The 18,166-nt window shown below is 42.8% G+C and overlaps 1 protein-coding gene across 2 annotated transcripts in view; it reads left to right on the top strand.

The window, feature by feature from the left end:
• NF1 (neurofibromin 1) overlaps positions 1–18,166 on the top strand; it is a 496,399-nt gene that overhangs the window by 111,598 nt on the left and 366,635 nt on the right. For both annotated transcript variants that reach the window (XM_073615002.1, XM_073615001.1), the window contains exon 11: positions 8,814–8,888. In XM_073615002.1, coding sequence (XP_073471103.1) covers positions 8,814–8,888 — 75 coding nt within the window. The remainder of the gene's footprint in view (positions 1–8,813; positions 8,889–18,166) is intronic.

The raw sequence follows: 18,166 nt of genomic DNA, 5'->3' as shown, positions 1-18,166 counted from the left end.
TGTCCCCGAGACCTCTGGGAAGAAGAAATTTACTTACCTGACCAATCATTCTTTTTTGCTGAGTGATGTCAGACGTTTCACGCTGGCTCCGACGGTTTCCCCTCCTCTCCGAAACAGGCAGCATCCCAGGGACACCATCGATCAGCGTATGCTTTTCAGCTCACATTCTTACAACAAATTTGCTTGATGGTCAGAATCGCTCAAATCTGGAGTTGCGATCGTGTCGGGCGGAGAATCGCGATAATGTTTCTCTGCGATTAATCGTGCAGCTTTACCTCCATAGTACATTACGCCCTGGACAGACCAGAGGTGGTTAGCCAGGATGAGCCGTTAGTTTTCTCTGGTGCAGCAGCTGTTTCAATCCTCCAGCTCCTGTTTCATGTCACTGAGGATGCCTTAGCCTCAGCTCTGGTTGGGTTAGAACAGAGGTTAGCAGCTTTAGTCGCATCCTCCTCCCAGAGTGGGAGGAGGCGTAATAGATCTCCCTCCCCTGCTCTGGACCCTCTGTCGAAAGAACAGCAGTGGCCGGCGGAAGAGGAATTACCCTCAGGAGACTGGGGAGAGGGGCAATCTAATTCCTCTTCGGAAGAATCAACTGTAGAAGAACCTTTCTCAGCCTCGCAATCTGAGAAATTAATAGTACAATACTTAACCGACATGGTCCGCTCTGCATTCAAGTTGTCCTTGACAGAGTCAGCCGAAAGACCCATTTCTTCACTAGGTTCGCTAAAGCCCCCGCAGCCTCTTCACGCCTTTCCTGTTCATCCATTGCTGGAACAGCTTATATATGCTTATTGGGTGCAGCCAGATAAGCATTTTCTCCCTCCTAAAAAAAAATGTCAACGCTATATCCTATGGAAGAGAAATTTACCAGGAAATGGTGTTTTCCAGTAGTGGATGCTGCTATCTCCTCTGTATAAAAACCGGACTTGTCCTGTAGACAATGCTCAGTTGTTCAGGGATCCAACAGATAAAAGGCTAGAGTCTTTACTAAGGACTTGTTTTTCTATGGCAGGTGCGATAACTCAACCTGCTGTTGCAGCGATAGGCATCTGTCAATCCCTAAAAGACCAGCTGAAGGTTCTTAGAGATATTCCAGTTCAGCAGACCTGAGATCTAGCTGAACTACCTAGGGCGTTGTGTTTTGCAATTGATGCTATTAAAGATTCTATTCATCAGGCTTCACACCTTACGCTCCTACTGGTGCATATGCGTAGGATCTTGTGGCTGAAAAACTGGTCAGCCTTGGCGCCATGCAAAAAACTCTTGGCTGGGTTTCCATTTCACTGTGAAGGGCTATTTGGGGATGACTTGGATAAATACATCCAAAAGATTTCAAGTGGGAAAAGTACCTTGTTACCAGTTAAATGAAAGAATAAGCGTCCCTCATTTTAAACGAGATTCCTCCCCAGGGCCAGGGCCAACTGCCTCCAGGCAGTCGCGATGGCCTCCACCTTCAGGTTCAAGAGGTAAAGCAGGCACCCCTGCTCACTCGGGTGGGGGGGGAAGACTTTTGCAGTTTGCAAAGGAGTGGCAGCAAGAGATTCAGGACCACTGGGTCACCTCCCACAATAGATTTAGGTTACAAACCAGAGTTGCGAGAGTTTCCGTCGCCTCGTTGTTTGAGATCAAACGTTGCCAAAGATCCAGGGAAGAGGCAATCCCTGTTCCTGGCATTAGACCAGAGATGTCAGACCCATCTTAGACCTCAAAGGACTAAATCAGTTCCTGAATATCCGCTCATTTCGCATGGGGTCGATCCGATCAGTAGTTTACATCCTACAAGGAGGGGAACTTCTGGCATCAATCGACTTCAAGGATGCATATCTGCATGTGCCTATTTTTCCCGCTCACCAGAAAGGTCTGCGATTCGAGGTAGAAGGGCACCATTTTCAGTTTGTAGCCTTGCCCTTCTGCCTAGCTACTGCACCACAGGTTTATACAAAGGTTCCGGCTTCACCTCTGGCCAGATTAAGAACTCAGGGCATAACTGTTATAGCATACCTGAATGACTTGTTGCTAATAGACCAGTCGGTAGCCCGCTTGGACCAAAGTGTGGTCAGCACAGTCAACTATATGGAATACCTAGGGTGGATTCTCAATCTAGAGAAATCATCCTTAAAGCCACTAAGAAGGTTAGAGTACTTAGGTTTGATCATAGACACAGCCCAGAGAAAAGTGTTTTAACCCCAGGCAAAAATGAGTGCTATAAGGGATCTGGTTCAGGTGGTCAGAACAAAGAAGAATCCTTCTATTCGCCTTTGCATTAGGTTATTAGGGAAGATGGTGGCCTCATTCGAAGCTGTGGCCTATGCCCAGTTTCATTCGGGACAGTATACTAATTGCTTGGAACAAAAAAGTCCAAGCTCTAGATTTCCCAATGTATCTGACTCCAAAAGTACGTTAGAGCCTCAGTTGGTGTATGACCAAGAAACTGCAGAAGGGGAAATCCTTCATACCAGTTACCTGGAAGGTGGTAACAGATGCCAGCCTTTCCGTTGGGGAGCAGTCCTGGAAGAAGCATCTGTCCAAGCAACATGGTCCACGACTGAGAAAACCTTGCCCATCAACATTCTAGAGATTCGAGCAGCACGTTGGGCTCTGGAGGCCTGGATGTTCAAGTTGCAGAATTGTCTTGTCAGGATCCAATCCGACAATGCCACAATGCAGTGGCTTATATCAATCATCATGCACTTTTTCTTTGAATGTATCTGAGAATTAGAACTGTTGAAATAATATGACAGTAAACTTATTCTTATTGTAGAAATAAACATTACCTTCAAGTATTGGTTTATTATGCTATGCCCGTGCGTGACAGGCAGTAACAGTGCCTGTGCAGTCAGTGCAGTGTGCTGTACTTGGCCATGTACAGCTATGGCCAAAATGACACCAATATTAATTTTGACAATGTCTGCCAGTGCTACTTCAGGGTTTTTAGATCTTTTTGTGTCAGATGTATCTAGTATACATGATGTGACATTTGTTTCAGATCATTGTATCCGGTAAAGCATTGCATAAGTGTCAATTGCTTTTATTGACAATTACATTACATTAAGTTTATGCAAAGGGTCAATATTTGCAGTGTTGAGTTGACCCTTCTTTTTCAAGACCTCTGCTGCAATTTGCCCTGGGCCTGACATTCGTCAGATGGTTAGGAGAAGTTGTTTTCACAGAGCCTAATGATGTTTTTGTACCATTTATTCCTGGCTGTGGTGTTCAAAATTGTGAGTGGGCCCACCACTCCCTTGGCTGAGAAGCAGCCAACCGCACACATGAATGGTCTCAGGATGCTTTACTGTTGGCATGAGTCACGCAAAGTGTTCCTATTTGGGGTGTTTTTTTGGTATTTTTTCGTTACCCTTTTGAGAACACAGCAACATTCTTGACGAAATGGTTTTGCATAAAGACGTTATATATAACGACTAAATCTGTGTTTTGTAGTGCATGTTCATCAAACCTAACCATTAAAAACAACATATTTGATTTTTCACTCCAGCAGCAGTATATGAGTTTGGAAATTGTAGAGAAATGCTTAAATAATGCATTACAATTTAACTACACCCATTAGATTTTAGACAACTAAAATGAGTTTTTGACTAAAAGGAGTTTGTCGACTAAAAGTCGACTAAAATGAACTGGAGATTTAGTTGACTACGACTAAAACACTTGCAGAAGACTAAAATATGACTAAAACTAAAATGCCATTTTAGTCCTAAGACTAAAACTAAATCAAAATTTACTGCCAAAATTAACACTAGTCTTCAGTCCATACGTTCACTAGATTTTATCAGGTGGATGTGAAAAGACGCGAGGATACTGCCTTTGGGCGCAGTGTGCTGCAGGCTGCAATATAGGTCCTCAAGTCTGATGGCGTCCTGCTTATGTCTCCCTCCCCTCAGTGGGCATTGCTTTGGGACATCCCATATAGTTATCACTATGGCTCTGTGTCCCGTGATGTACGATAAAGAAAATAGGATTTATTTTTTTTACAGCTTACCTGTAATATCCTTTTTTTGAAATGCATCACAATGGACACACAGATACCTCCCCTCTTGGGATATATGTATATTGGCTGCAAAACTGAGGCGCTCCCAGTGTGGGAGGTGTTATATAGGGAGGCAACTTCCTGTTTTGGTCGTGCCAGTGTCCATCACCTGAAGGTGGCCTATATACCCATATAGTTATCACTATGGCTCTGTGTCCCGTGATGTACTTCAAGCAAAGGATTTTACAAGTAAGCTGTTATGAAAATCCTATTATACCGCATGTGTTTAAAAATGACATCTAGAGCAGGGGGTTAGGATCAGGCTGCTGACAAGCAGGGAGGGAAGTGGGAGGACAGAGGGGAGACACAGAGCAGGGCTGTGCCTGAGGGAGGCACGTACGCTGACAACGGTGTCAGCCCTGATTATTGTGGTCAGCGTACAAAGGGGAGGGCAGAAACTGGCAGGATCAGTCAGGTATTTCAGGTGATACAAGGGGCCAAATTCCATAGCACAAGCACTGTGCTGTACAACATACTTTAAAGAAACAGGATCAATTATTATTTTTTTTGGTTTAACAAACAGATGTGTGTTTGTAAAGACAACACACACATTCTGGCTGGATTTCTCCTTGTTATCAGTTACTATTTAAAACTACAAGCAAGGAGAGACCCAGCCAGATCTGTAGGTAAAGCAGCACGCATACACTTGTCGGGCAAACAGTTAACCCCTTGACTGCCCTTCTAACCACTCCTGTCATCCAGCCAGTGTCCTTAGTACAGTAATATAACTGATCACTGTATTGGTGTTACTAGTGACGTCAGTGTCAGTGAACGCCCCAGCCAGTATCTGTTTATATAGTAACTGTTAATGCCAGATTGCCCACCACACTGTCAGTCACACTATAAGCCGCTGATCACCAACATGAATAGTAAAGTCTCTGTACTGATCAGTAGCGTCATCATGATCAGAACTATACTAGTGTCCCCAGTACAGGGTGCATTGCTGCATGTCCGAGCAGTTGTCAGTTAAAATAGCTCAGTACTGAAAAATGTCCTGGTCATGATGAGGGGGGTAAAACCTTCCGGAGGTTAAGTGATTAAGGTAATAAACCTTTCACTAAATGTTTGTCTCCCTGAGTCCAATATCGATCTAGACCTGTGCCTGACTTTAGCAGCGCTGCTTTCTTTATCGTACATCATAGGACACAGAGCCTCAAGTAATTACTTGGTGGGTTATAGGCCTACCTTCAGGTGTTGACACTGGTATAACCAATACAGGAAGTTGACTCCCCTATATAACCCCTCCTCCTTCCAGGAGTCCTCAGTTTTTTTGCCAGTGTCTAAAGTGTTGGTCACGAGTGAAGATGTGCTCTGAGGAGGGATCCATGCTGTATTTAAAAAACCTCCACAACCGGATCCATCCTCGCCACTAGAAGAACGAGGTTTTGCCTGTAAGCTTCTCTTTGAGAGCTGGACCCTAGGAACCAGGACTCTTTGGTTTTTCATATTACCTAAAGTTGTTCCTGAGGGGTGCTATACAGGTCCAAAGGAGTGGAACCCCTATTAAAAGGGCCCCAGTCTTTGAAGGTCTAACTACGCTGCCCGCCCTGATGGGTGAAAGTTGGATCTGCCTGTTAAATCAGACAGTATCCTGCAGCGAGGGTAAGGTAAGGGGAGAAGCCCCTTACCTTCATATGCTGAAGACAGAAGTCTGTCACACTAAGACACAGGAGCGCTGGGCATGTAAAGGTGTGTAAACAGGCATTTCCAGCATAGGAAATAATATGGTACTCAGCATCAAAGGCTGATCCTTATGGTGACATTGTTTTCTTTTGCTAAAACTATTGTTCAGCAAATACCATAATTTGTTAAAGTGCCTCTGCTGTTGTGCTTAGTACTTTTGATTTCCAGTGTACCACAAAGGTACCGAGGATTCCACCCCCAGGCGCTGGGAACTCCAGTCATGCCTCCACACTGTCATCCTCTCCGGAGATACCTAACATGGCAAGCCAGGGTGAGTCATTGGAAGCAATTGGCGGTGCAACTGCTTCTCACACTTCAGCCCCTGTGTATGTGACTGAAGATGCATTCTCCTCTGCCCTGTTGGGCTTAGAAGGAAGATTAGCGTCTTTAATCGCATTCTCCATCCAAGAGGATAGGAAGCATGCTAGATCCCCCTCTCCCACCTCAAACCCCTTTTTCCAAGGGAACAGTGGGCACAGGGTGAGGTGTTATCCTCAGGTGATCACAGGGAAAAACAAGCCAATTTTTCCTCTGTGGGGGAAACAACAGTTGATTAACCTTATGCAACCTCACAATCTGACAGAATTGATGGTACAAACTCTTACAGAGATGGTTCATTCCACTTTTTTATACTACTCCTAACAGAGTAAGCTGAAAGTCCAGGTCCCTTCTTTGGTTTTTAAAAAAAAAAAAAAAAAAAACCTTTTACAGCGTTTATTTATGCTGAATGGGATCATCTGGATAAGCATTTTTTTTCCCTCCAAAGAGTTTCTCAGTTCTCTATCATGGAGGAAAAATTCACAAAGGTTGGAAAGTACCAGCAGTAGACGCTGTGATTTCCAGCATCAATAAAGATGCATAATTGCTTAAGCATCCAACAGATAAGGAGTTGAAATGTTTTTGTTAATATCCTCCTACCAATGGCGCTATGTTTCGCCATAGATGCCATAAAAGACCCTATCCACCAGGTGTCTCACCTTGCGCTTGTGCTAAAACACATGCTTAGGACCCTGTGGTTAAAAGGGTTAGTCACCGAAGCATCTTGCAAAAAAGGGTGTCTGACTAGTTTCCCTTTTCATTGGGGAAGGTTTGGTGAAATACATCCAAATGATTTCTAGCAGTAAAGCTCTTTTGTCCAGTAGAAGGTATAAATGTCCTTTTATTTAAAGTGAAGCCACAACAGCTCACAGGTTAAGTACTCTGACGGCCAGTACAGCCATGGGAGACTTCCTGATAGACATGGGTTCAGATCCACATGTCGGCGTTCACTAGGCGTCTCACAGGTTAACTACTCTGACGGCCAGCGTAGCCATGGGAGGCTTCCTGTAAGACGTGGGACCTCGTCCTCATGTTGGCTCCTTGTGACTTTGTTTCTGGCTTCTGTTTATAGGGTCTATTCCCTCTTGAAGGGATAGCTACGTTCAGGTTGCATTCCAGCTGGTTCTGTGTGAAGCTCTTGTTACCTGGTTGGCTCTTGTATTAGCCTTGGGATTTTTGGTTTTCCCACCCTTCATGTTGGCACTGCTTTGGGACGTACCTATCATTATGAAGATAGAAGGCGCTGCGTGTCAATGAACGAATGAGAAAATAGGATTTTTTTACTTACTGTAAAATCCATTTCTCTGAGTTCATTGACAGACACAGCACCCACCCCTCTATGGAGTTCTTTTGATACTTCTATTACTGCTTGCTACTAAACTGAATACCTAGAGCAGGGAGGGGGTTATATACTGACTTTGGACGGCCCATGGGACTGGCCAAGTGTTTTGTTTTTTTTGTTCTGCCTAGTCCTACTCCTGCGGAGGTGATATAACCCTATCGTTATTGTGTCTTTCAATGAACTCAGAGAAATGAATTTTACGGTAAGTAAAAAAATCCTATTTTTAATTTGCAACAAATTGGCTAGTTTGTGTTTTGGGAAAACACTAGTGTCTAGAAAACAAGCAAAACAGGCAGCATTTATACTCTGTGCCTGATGCTGAATTAATGCTGGAGATAGCAATGCTCAAAATAAACACACCAAGAACAGTTCTACAGATTTTGGAACTTCTATAGTGTATTCTACCTATTTTTTTTTTTAAATATATACAGTATGTGACAGACTCACCTGTGATGGGCTTTTGGAGAGAACTGGGAAACCTTTGTTTCAGCCCTTATGTCGCTCTTATGTCTAAGTTACCCTGTGTCTATTAGGGGCACAGAGTGACCAAGCAAATGGAAGAGTAATATTCACAATATCTCCCAGGAAATATACAAAGACTATTCCTGGTTTATTTGATTCTGGACTATACTTGTTAATTGAAAGGGCTGATCACATTGGCCTCTGTAAAATGGGGTAGACTGATAGTCTGCTACTGGTGGGCTCCTGCTATTATGAGAAGGTGTCCTGTGTTTATACTTATGCTAATGTGAATTGTGTCTTCTGAGCTAGGAGACGGCAAGGCTGACCTGAATGGTCAAACCTCTGAGTCACTGAGGCTGGTTAAATGATTAGTTAATTAGCTCATGTAAATTTATGTTTCTGGTTACAGTTTGTGCTAGGGTAATATGATCAGAAGGGGGATCCCCCTCCTCGAGTGTATATAAGACTGTATTCTTGAAACAATTCTATTTTTGGTGTACTCAAACTGGTGTTGCCTGGTTCTTGGGGTAACTTAGCCAGATCCACTGGTCTCATGTTCCAGAGCTTAGGAAGTGATATACTGATGGAAGCACTCAAGCGGAGCGTGGGACATTCCGTCACACAGTATATTGCATGTTTTATAAAAGTTTCATGCTCGTATTAGATGAAACAATCTTAAAATCTTTAACTGCCTCTGCCATTTTGAATATCTACAGTCAATTTAGTTATTCCAATAAGACTTCAGTCTTAATGAACGTGTTTCATTATTCATAAAACAAATGATGAGATATTGCTTTTGTGACAGATTGGGCAATTTTTAGAGTTAAAGTTAGTTTGTCATTTCCTAATATACATGTACATTTTTGAATTATCGATTTACTGTTTTTCTTTTTAAAAGTGCTTTGAATTTTATTTTCTAAAGATATAATCTTTTTGTTTTTTTCCCTTGTTTTCCTTTCTTAGATTTGTTTGGCACAGTCCTCGCCATCAACATTTCATTATGTGCTGGTGAATTCTCTGCACCGAATTATCACAAATGTAAGTAGCTTTCTAAAAGGTTTGTGAAATGGTAAAATTTTCATATAACAATTAAAAAAAAGAAAAGTATATTTGCTGTTTTTCTAAATTCATCCAGTGAGAATTATTCTCACCCAGTACACTTGAGTAAATGAATATCCCTTTTCTCCATCATTCTTTGAAGGACACAGCTTTTATTGTAAACAACCTAGTGCTTTTATTCACACCGACAGGAAAAATGGGCACTAGGCACATCGAAAACTGACAGCTGCTTATTTACGACTAATGTCATTAGGCGAATGACAATAAATACTACACCAAGTAAGGAGCTTCAGGTATCTTGTAGCATTAAAATTACATTACAAGTATGACAGGAACCTTAAAAGGTGACTTGTTTTGCACTAAATTCAGTGCTTACACAAACCTCATATGAGGCATTACTTTGGCTTTAAAGAGCTTCAGGTGTTTCTCCCAAAGAAAAAACTAAAATATATCTTAAAATAACTTTATGCCAAGCAGTATGACTTCCAGAAGCAAGCTGGTCATTGCCAATATGCAGGGTTTGTCAGACAAATCTAAATAAGCCCAATTGGCCCGGCAAAAAACGATGTACATAATGCACATAAACTAGAGGGCCTTAGCGTATGAATGGCGATGCCTTTTTTAATTTGTTTTCCTTTTCATTTGGCTTGGAAGCTTTTTCTACTACCGTATAAACAACTGTTGGTAGAATCAGGCTGGATATTGTAAATCCTCCAGGTATCAAAAGAGCGCAGGTTTTCCCAGATCATTATAGGAGCTTTCTTGGTTTTTGGCACTTTAATTATTGACCCATCATGGACCAAACAAATGATTTGCATGCCAAGAAGGACTTACTGCAGCTTAAACTGTAATATACTGTAGGTGGCTTGTGCTATGGTACAGCAAGTGGCTCTGTGTTTCGGCAGCAGTATCAGAGACTTCTTCTTTACAGTGGGATATAGTCGATTGTACCACATCTTCGCCGTTTAGGAGAAGCCTTGTATTTTTTTTTTTTTTTTTATTATCAATTATTTGCCGAGGTGGAGATTGTGAAGTCATCCGTCTACCTCTCCACCTCGGTCAGAGAAAGCTTGTATTCATAAAAAAAATAAAAAAATTGAGGGCTTCTCTTAAATTGCAGAGATGCAGAGGTACAACCAACACACACTATTTGGCAGCAGAGAGGAAGTCTCTGGTACTGCTGCTGAAATACAGCTCCACTTACGGTACGTAGCACAAGCTACTACAGTGTATATTATAGCCTAAACAGCCAGTATGTTCTGGCATGCAAATGGTTTGGTTCGAGCTGGCCCGAGCTATGTATTTAAAGTGGCAGGAAACCTGGAATTCTATTTTAAGTGTAATGGAGGTCTGTATGTGATCGCCCGTACAGTGAGGGGAAAAAACGATTTCATTGCTGATTTTGTACGTTTGCCCACTGACAAATGCTCAGTCTATAATTTTAATGGTAGGTTTATTTTAACAGTGAGAGAATAACAAAAAAATTCAGAAAAACGTATTTCAAAAAAGTAATTAACCACTAGAGATCCGCGCTATAGCCGAATGACTGCTAAAGCGCGGACCTGCTTTGCTGGGACTACGTCCATTGACGTTGTCCCGTGCACGAGCGGCCTGCGCGCTCTGTGATCAGCGAGTCTGAGACTCGCCTAATCACAGATCGGAGTAAGGGGTCGATCCCGACCCCTTACCACATGATCAGCTATCAGCCAATGACAGCTGTGACATCAACAGTGTCGGTAATCGGCTATTTTTTTACCTCGCGCTGACAGCATGAGGAGGATAAAAGACGATCACCAGCAGCCGTGAGAGGGAAGTCAGTCTCCATCACGGCAAGCGCCACCAGATCATCAGTGCCCACCTGTGCCCTCTGCCAGTGCCACATAGCAATAGGCAGCAGTGCTGCCTACCAGTGCCCACAGTGCCACCCATCAGGGCCCACAATCCTTGTCTCAACAGTGCTGCACATCAGTGCCACCTATCAGTGCCCAACAGTAGTGCCCATCAGTGCCACCCATCAGTGGCCATCGGTGCCACCTTAAATGTGCCCACCAGTGCCGCCTCATCAGCGCATATCAATGAAGGAGAAAAATTACCTGTTTGCAAAATTTTATAACAAAAATTACAACAAACAACCGCAGCACTGGAAGGGAGATCAAACCCCCCCCCCCCCCCCCCCCTCGGCAATCATCTGGGACATGTCACAGGTCCCAGATGATTGCCCGGCCAATCACGGCGCGGCTCGCGCATGCACAGTGTGTGTCCTGCTGTGAAGCCACAGCCGGCCGCCCACAGGCGCCGCAGAGAGGAGGGGGAGACGAGCGGGGCTTCATTCCCCCGCATCGCTGGACCCTAGGACAGGTAAGTGTCCGATTATTAAAAGTCAGCAGCTGCAGTATTTATAGCTGCTGACCTTTTTTTACATTTTTTTTTTTTTAACCGGCACTCTGCTTTAAATTCATTTGCATTTTAATGCGTGAAATAAGTATTTGACCCCTTCACAAAACATGACTTGGTAATTGGTGGCAAAACCCTTGTTGGCAATCAGAGGTCTGACGTTTCAGAAAAAAATATAGCTCATATAATTGCGACACTAATAATATTGTAATTGAATGTTATTAAAAATTACCTTTGCTTTTCAATATGTAGTCGAAATTTTCTGAGATTACATTCCAATATGACTACCTGAGTTGTTCTGTACACAGAGTGTGTACTGACCACTCCCCAGAAACATTTCCTGCTTGTGTGCTTGGCTCAGCAATTTTCCCAGAAGTCTGCCTAAGATACAAATCAGATTTCAGGCATCCCTTGCAACAAAAATCTCATTTTTTTGAGAGATACTTTCATTGGGAACATGTCTAAAGGGATGCAAGCCCAGCAGATTTCCTCATTAGTGCTCTTCAGCTCCACATCTGACAGTTAAATATGAAACCACTCCCATTACCCACACGCGGAACAGAGGCAAAGACAAACACACATGTTTTGTAGGTAGGTAGGAATCTGCAACAAAGCTTGTTATGCTTGCAATGTACATAGATCACCCAGAAGGGAATGTTTTTTTTGTAACAAAAGTGGAGTTACGCTTTGAGGCTGATGTTTGGTAACTCGAACCTTCAGCTCCCTCCACATATTTCCTATGGGATTAAAGTAGTTGTAAACCTAGTTACATCCATTTTACCTACAGATAAGCCTATAATGAGGCTTTACCCGTAGGTAATGGAAATCTCCTAAACCTGCACGGTTTAGGAGCTATGTTAAATATACGCTTGCGCCGACGATCGTGCCGTTTCTAAAGGGCCCGTGCCGTGACCAGCGGCTCCCGCGCACATGCGTGGGAGTGACGTCACGCGACTCTGGCCAGTTAGTGCTGGAGTCAATTTCCCTGGATGGATGAGGGGTGAAGATGGATGCAGGCACAGGATGCAGCCATCGCAGGCTTCGTTTGCAGGTAAGTGTAACATAATGGGCTAGTATGCGATGCATACTAGCCCATTATGCTTTTACTTTGCAGGGGGTAAAAAGAGGAAGTAAAACCTATCGGGGTTTACCTCCTTTTTAAGGTGTGGAGACTGGCTAGGCCACTCCTGTACCTTTTTTAATGTTCTTCTTGAGCCATTCCTTTGTTGCCTTGGCTGTGTGTTTTGTGTCATTGTCATGCTGGAATATCTATCCATGACCCATTTTTAATGCCCTGAAGGAAGGAAGTTCTCACCCAAGATTTGATGGTACATGACCCTGTCCAAAGTCCCTTTGATGCGGTAAAGTTGTCCTGTCCCCCGTAGCAAAAGAATACCCCCATAGGATAATGTTTGATAGTGGGGATGGTGTTCTTGGGAACATAGGCAGCATTTCTCCATCTCCAAACAAGGTGAGTTGAGTTGATGCCAAAGAGCTTGATTTTGGTCTCCTCTGAACCATTTAGATGTTCATTAGTAAACTTCAGACAGCCTGTACATGTGCTTTCTTGAGCCGGGGGACCTTGCGTGCACTGCAGGATTTCAGTCCTTCACGGCGTAGAGTTACCAATTGTTTTCTTGGTCACTATGGTCCCAGCTGCCTTGAGATCATTGACAAGATTCTCCCGTGTAGTTCTGGGCTGATTCATCTCCGTTCTCATCATTGAAACTCCACTTGGTAAGATCTTGCCTGGAGCCCCAGACCGAGGGAAATTGGCAGTTATTTCTTCCATTTGTGCATAATCGCACCAACTGTTGTCACCCTCTCACCAAACTGCTTGGCCGATGGCCTTGTAGCCCATTCCAGCCTTGTGTAGGTCTACAATCTTGTCCCTGACATCCTTGGACAGTTCTTTTGGTTTTTGGCCATGGTGGAGAGGTTGGAATCTGATTGTGTTTCTATGGGTGTCTTTTTATACAGGTAACAAGCTGAGATTAGGAGCACTTCCTTTGAGCCTACATTCACACTAAGGGCGAGTTTGAAATCTATTGAAAACCTATTTCAAATCAGCATTTTAGTCCGACTAAGGGGGCGATGCGGGTTCATGCACAGATGTCTATCGAAATCGACTTTGAAGTTGCTAAAAGTAGTGCAGAAACTTCTTTTGGGAATCTGTGCGGTGCTGCAAAGTCGGCGTCACACTGATTGGGAGGGTGTCATTGCCAGCAATGCGATTTGACATGTTAAATCGCATGTCAAATGGGCCCAATGTGTACATGGGCTAAGAGTGCTCCTCATCTCAGCCTATAGAAGAAATCTTGCTGATTGATAGGTGATCAAATACTTATTTCACGCATTAAAATGCAAATCAATTTATAACTTTATTTTGTTGGATATTTTTGTTATTCTGTTTCACTGTTAAAATAAACTTACCATTAAAATGATAGACATACTTTATTTGTCAGTGGGCAAACATACAAAATAAGCAGGGGATCAAATACTTTTTCCCCTCACTGTAGGTCAACTGTGATATCCTGTCTGTTTCTGTTGCACAGCACGTTGCTTTTCAGTTCGGTCCGGTATATCTTGGGATTCCTTGTTGGGGTATTGGTACTAGACCTATGGCAGTTTCTCCTCACCAATGGCTTGATTTACTAAACCTGGAGGGTGCACAATATGATGCTGTTTTGCATAGAAACCAATCAGCTTCCAGGTGTGTTTTTTTTTTTTTTGGTCAAAGCTTAATTGAACAAGCTGAAGTTAGATGATTGGCTACCATGCACAGCTGCACCAGATTTTGCACACGCCAGTTTTAGTAAATCAACCCACATGTGCCTAAAGACTGTTGTAAGTAGCTAGTCGACTTTGTGTTTTTTAAGGCCCTCCTTTACATGGGCGTTCCGTTTTTTTCATCCACCTGTTGACGGATGAAAAACGGAGACCAATGCATCTCTGTTGTAAAACAGATCTAAACGGATGAACATCTATTTAATCAGTTTACATCCACTTCCGTCAACCTCCGTTTTTTGAAACAGACCGAAACCCTGTTTTTCTTCCGTTTAAAAAAATGGATGTAAACGGACAGTCCGTTTTTACGTTTACAAACACACAAAAAATATGTTTTATAAACGGAACGCTCGTGTGAAAGGGGCCTTAGGATTTTTCCTTCCATTTTCCTGCGTTTGGGTGCTGTATATCAGTCTGTATCTGTTTGATTTTTATGACTGGGTTGTGATTATTCCTTTAAGCTGGGTATATACTGTGAGAAAATCGGAAGAAAAATTTCTGTACAAGGCGTAGTTTGATTTTTGAATAGTTACGTAGTTACATAGTAGGTGAGATTTAAAAAAGTCCAAGTCCAACCCATGTGAGTGATTATATGTCAGTATTACATTGTATATCCCTGTATGTTGCGGTCGTTCAGGTGCTTATCTAATAGTCTCTTTAATCTATTAATGCCCCCCCCCCCCTGCTGAGACCACTGCCTGTGGAAGGGAATTCCACATCCTTGCCGCTCTTACTGTAAAGAACCCTCTACGTAGTTAAAGGTTAAGCCTCTTTTCTTCTAATTTTAATGAGTGGCCACGAGTCTTGTTAAACTTCCTTCTGCGAAAAAGTTTTATCCCTATTGTGGGGTCACCAGTATGGTATTTGTATATCGAAATCATATCCCCTCTCAAGTGTCTCTTCTCCAGAGAGAATAAGTTCAGTGCTCGCAACCTTTCCTCATAACTAATATCCTCCAGACCCTTTATTAGCTCTGTTGCCCTTCTTTGTACGCGCTCCATTTCCAGTACATCCTTCCTGAGGACTGGAGCCCAGAACTGGACAGCAGTACTCTAGGTGCGGCCGGATCAGAGTCTTGTAGAGTGGGAGAATTATTGTTTTATCTCTGGAGTTGATCCCCTTTTTAATGCATGCCAATATTCTGTTTGCTTTGTTAGCAGCAGCTTGGCATTGCATGCCATTGCTGAGCCTATCATCTGCTAGGACCCCCAGGTCCTTTTCCATCCTAGATTCCCCTAGAGGTTCTCCCTCCAGTGTATAGATTGCATTCATATTTTTGCCACCCAAATGCATTTTTACATTTTTCTACATTGACCCTCATTTGCCATGTAGTTGCCCACTCCATTAATTTGTTCAGATCTTTTTGCAAGGTTTCCACATCCTGCAGAGAAGTTATTGCCCTGCTTAGCTTAGTATCGTCTGCAAATACAGAGATTGAACTGTTAACCCCATCCTCCAGGTCGTTTATGAACAAATTAAATAGGATTGGTCCCAGCACAGAACCCTGGGGGACCCCACTACCCACCCCTGTGATTTATTAATGTTGTTTCCCAAGTCTAATTTTAATTCTGTCCTCTCTTAACCATGGTGATGCTTCCTGTGATGTGTCATGAGGATAAACACTGCAGTTTTGGTTACTGAAGCCCCCCGATTCCCTTGTGAAGACTGAGAAGAATAAATTCAATCCCTTCGCCATCTCTCCATCCTTTGTAACCAGATGTCATTCCTCATTCTTTATGGGGCAAATATGGTCTGTCCTACCTTTTTGCACCCTTACATAGACTTGGAGAGGATCTTCGAAAAGGAGTGGGACAAAATCCCTCCTGAGATGTATGGAAACCTGGTGGCCACCTGCAAGAAATGTCTGACCTTTTGCCACCAAGTACTAAGTCATGTTTTGCGAAGGGGTCAAATACTTATTTCCCTCATTAAAATGCAAATCAATTTAATACCTTTTTTGAAATGCGTTTTTCTGGATTTTTTGTTCTGTCTCTGTTAAAATAAACCTACCATTAACATTTATAGACTGATCATTTCTTTGTCAGTGGGCAAACCTACAAAATAAGCAAGGGATCAAATGCTTATTTTTTTTTTTCACTATACTTTCAGGGAACAGTGTTTCTACAGCCTGCTTTGCACTATATAGAGCCTCTTGGCAACAGATGCACTACAGTTGTTTCTAATATAGCGAAAAAATGTTTTGCTCTTAGTGTAAACTCTGATGCAGCATACTAAAAGTTAGAATATAAACTAGCACATAACTATTTAAATACGCAGATGTGCTTCCCAAAAGTATCAAACACAAGCATAAGGATAAATGAGCAAGTGCCAAAAATCTCCAAAGAGGTAAATCAACAAACATGAATTGGTGCTAAAAATTCTTAAATTATATAGCCATGCATATTTCCAAATTGCTTGTGTATATGTAACTCATGCCTTTATTAAAGCTTTAATAAAGTATGTGCAAAAAATGTCATATAGCAAAAAATAGTACTCGTTTACTGACTACTGTTTTTTGATGTATGAAATATTTTCTGTACATACTTTATTGAAGCTTTCATAAAGGCATGAGTTACACATGCACAAGCAATTTGCAACTATGCATTGATCTATGAATTATGCATTTTTAGCATTTGTTGCACCAATTCATGTTTTGGTGGTTTATCTTTTTAGAGGTTTTTGGCACTTGCTCTTTTATTATGCTTGATATTTTTGGGAAGTGCATCTGCGCATTTAAATATTTTCTACAGAGCTGCCTGCAGGAACAAACACTGTTGCTCCTGATTTGACCCCTGGAACCCTGCTGGGCTCATTTTATGAGTAACCCTGGCTATTTGGGTTGCACTTTTTAGTCAAGCACAACCTGACCAGCACCAAATAAAAGGCAGTTTTCCTGTGGAAGTGAGCAAATCCTCAATTTAGCACCAAATCTGCCCTGTGTGCAGAGATCAGCTTGACACAGAAGTATCAGCTTGGCAAGTATTTGATATTCCACCAGTGTTTATTCAACACCCTTCCTAGTGGAATCTGACACAGATGCCTAATATTTCTAATTATGTCAAGCCCTACAGAAAACTTGTTTGGTTGCAGTCTCTCCCTTCATTAAAGGAGTAAAACAAGTTACTTTTCAGTTAGAGCCCTTGCACACTGGGGCGGGGGGCGGTGTCGGCGGTAAAACGCCGCTATTATTAGCAGCGTTTTACTGTCGGTATGCGGCCGCTAGCGGGGTGGTTTTACCCCCCGCTAGTGGCCGAGAAAGGGTTAAATACCACCGCAAAGCGCCTCTGCAGAGGCGCATTGCCGGCGGTATAGCCGCGCCGTCCCATTGATTTCAATGGGCAGGAGCGGTATACACACCGCTCCTTCACCGCTCCGAAGATGCTGCTGGCAGGACTTTTTTTACCGTCCTGCCAGCGCATCGCTCCAGTGTGCAAGCCCTCGGGGCTTTCACACTGGGATGACAGCAGCGGCACTTTCGGGGCGGTTTGCAGGCGCTATTATTAGCGCAATAGCGCCTGCAAACCGCCCCAGTGTGCAAGGGCTCTTAGCAGTTATTTCACCACAAAAAAGACAGTTTATTTTGGCTGCGTCTTCCTCTTTAAAATTGGAGAATCCCACTGCACTCCTCTACCATAGTGTCTTGCTCCTTAGACAAGTTCTCATAGACTTAAATGTTCAGTCACGATGCTTCCTCGTTATTCACTAAATCATTTAATTTATAAATTTAGGGCACATTCAGACGAACGGTTTCTTGCCCCTAAATATTTTATGGCCATTGTGGAGCATTTAAAAAAAATTGTCTGCTTTTCCCATAGCTGACACACCTGTGCCTTTCCTTAACAAACCTCTGACCATTCCTGGAGAAGACATTCCTTCCTTTAAGGGCCCCACTGACAAGTAATTGGCAGTAATTTTGTCCAGTTTAGTTACAGAAAGTTAAAAAAAAAAAAAATCAAATTTTGGTTTGACATCAGAACACTAATAGAGGGGAAATCTTCTAATGGGGACACTAGTCCTAGTGACCTTGGTGACGCACAAAGATTTCTTCACTTTTGGAGGGATTTCCTCACTTATGT

The sequence above is a fragment of the Aquarana catesbeiana genome, linkage group LG02 (genome assembly GCF_042186555.1).
Source record: "Aquarana catesbeiana isolate 2022-GZ linkage group LG02, ASM4218655v1, whole genome shotgun sequence".
NCBI classification, from domain to species: domain Eukaryota; kingdom Metazoa; phylum Chordata; class Amphibia; order Anura; family Ranidae; genus Aquarana; species Aquarana catesbeiana.
The sequence above is the reverse complement of the archived record's forward strand: the minus strand, read 5'-3'. Positions and strand labels throughout refer to the sequence as shown.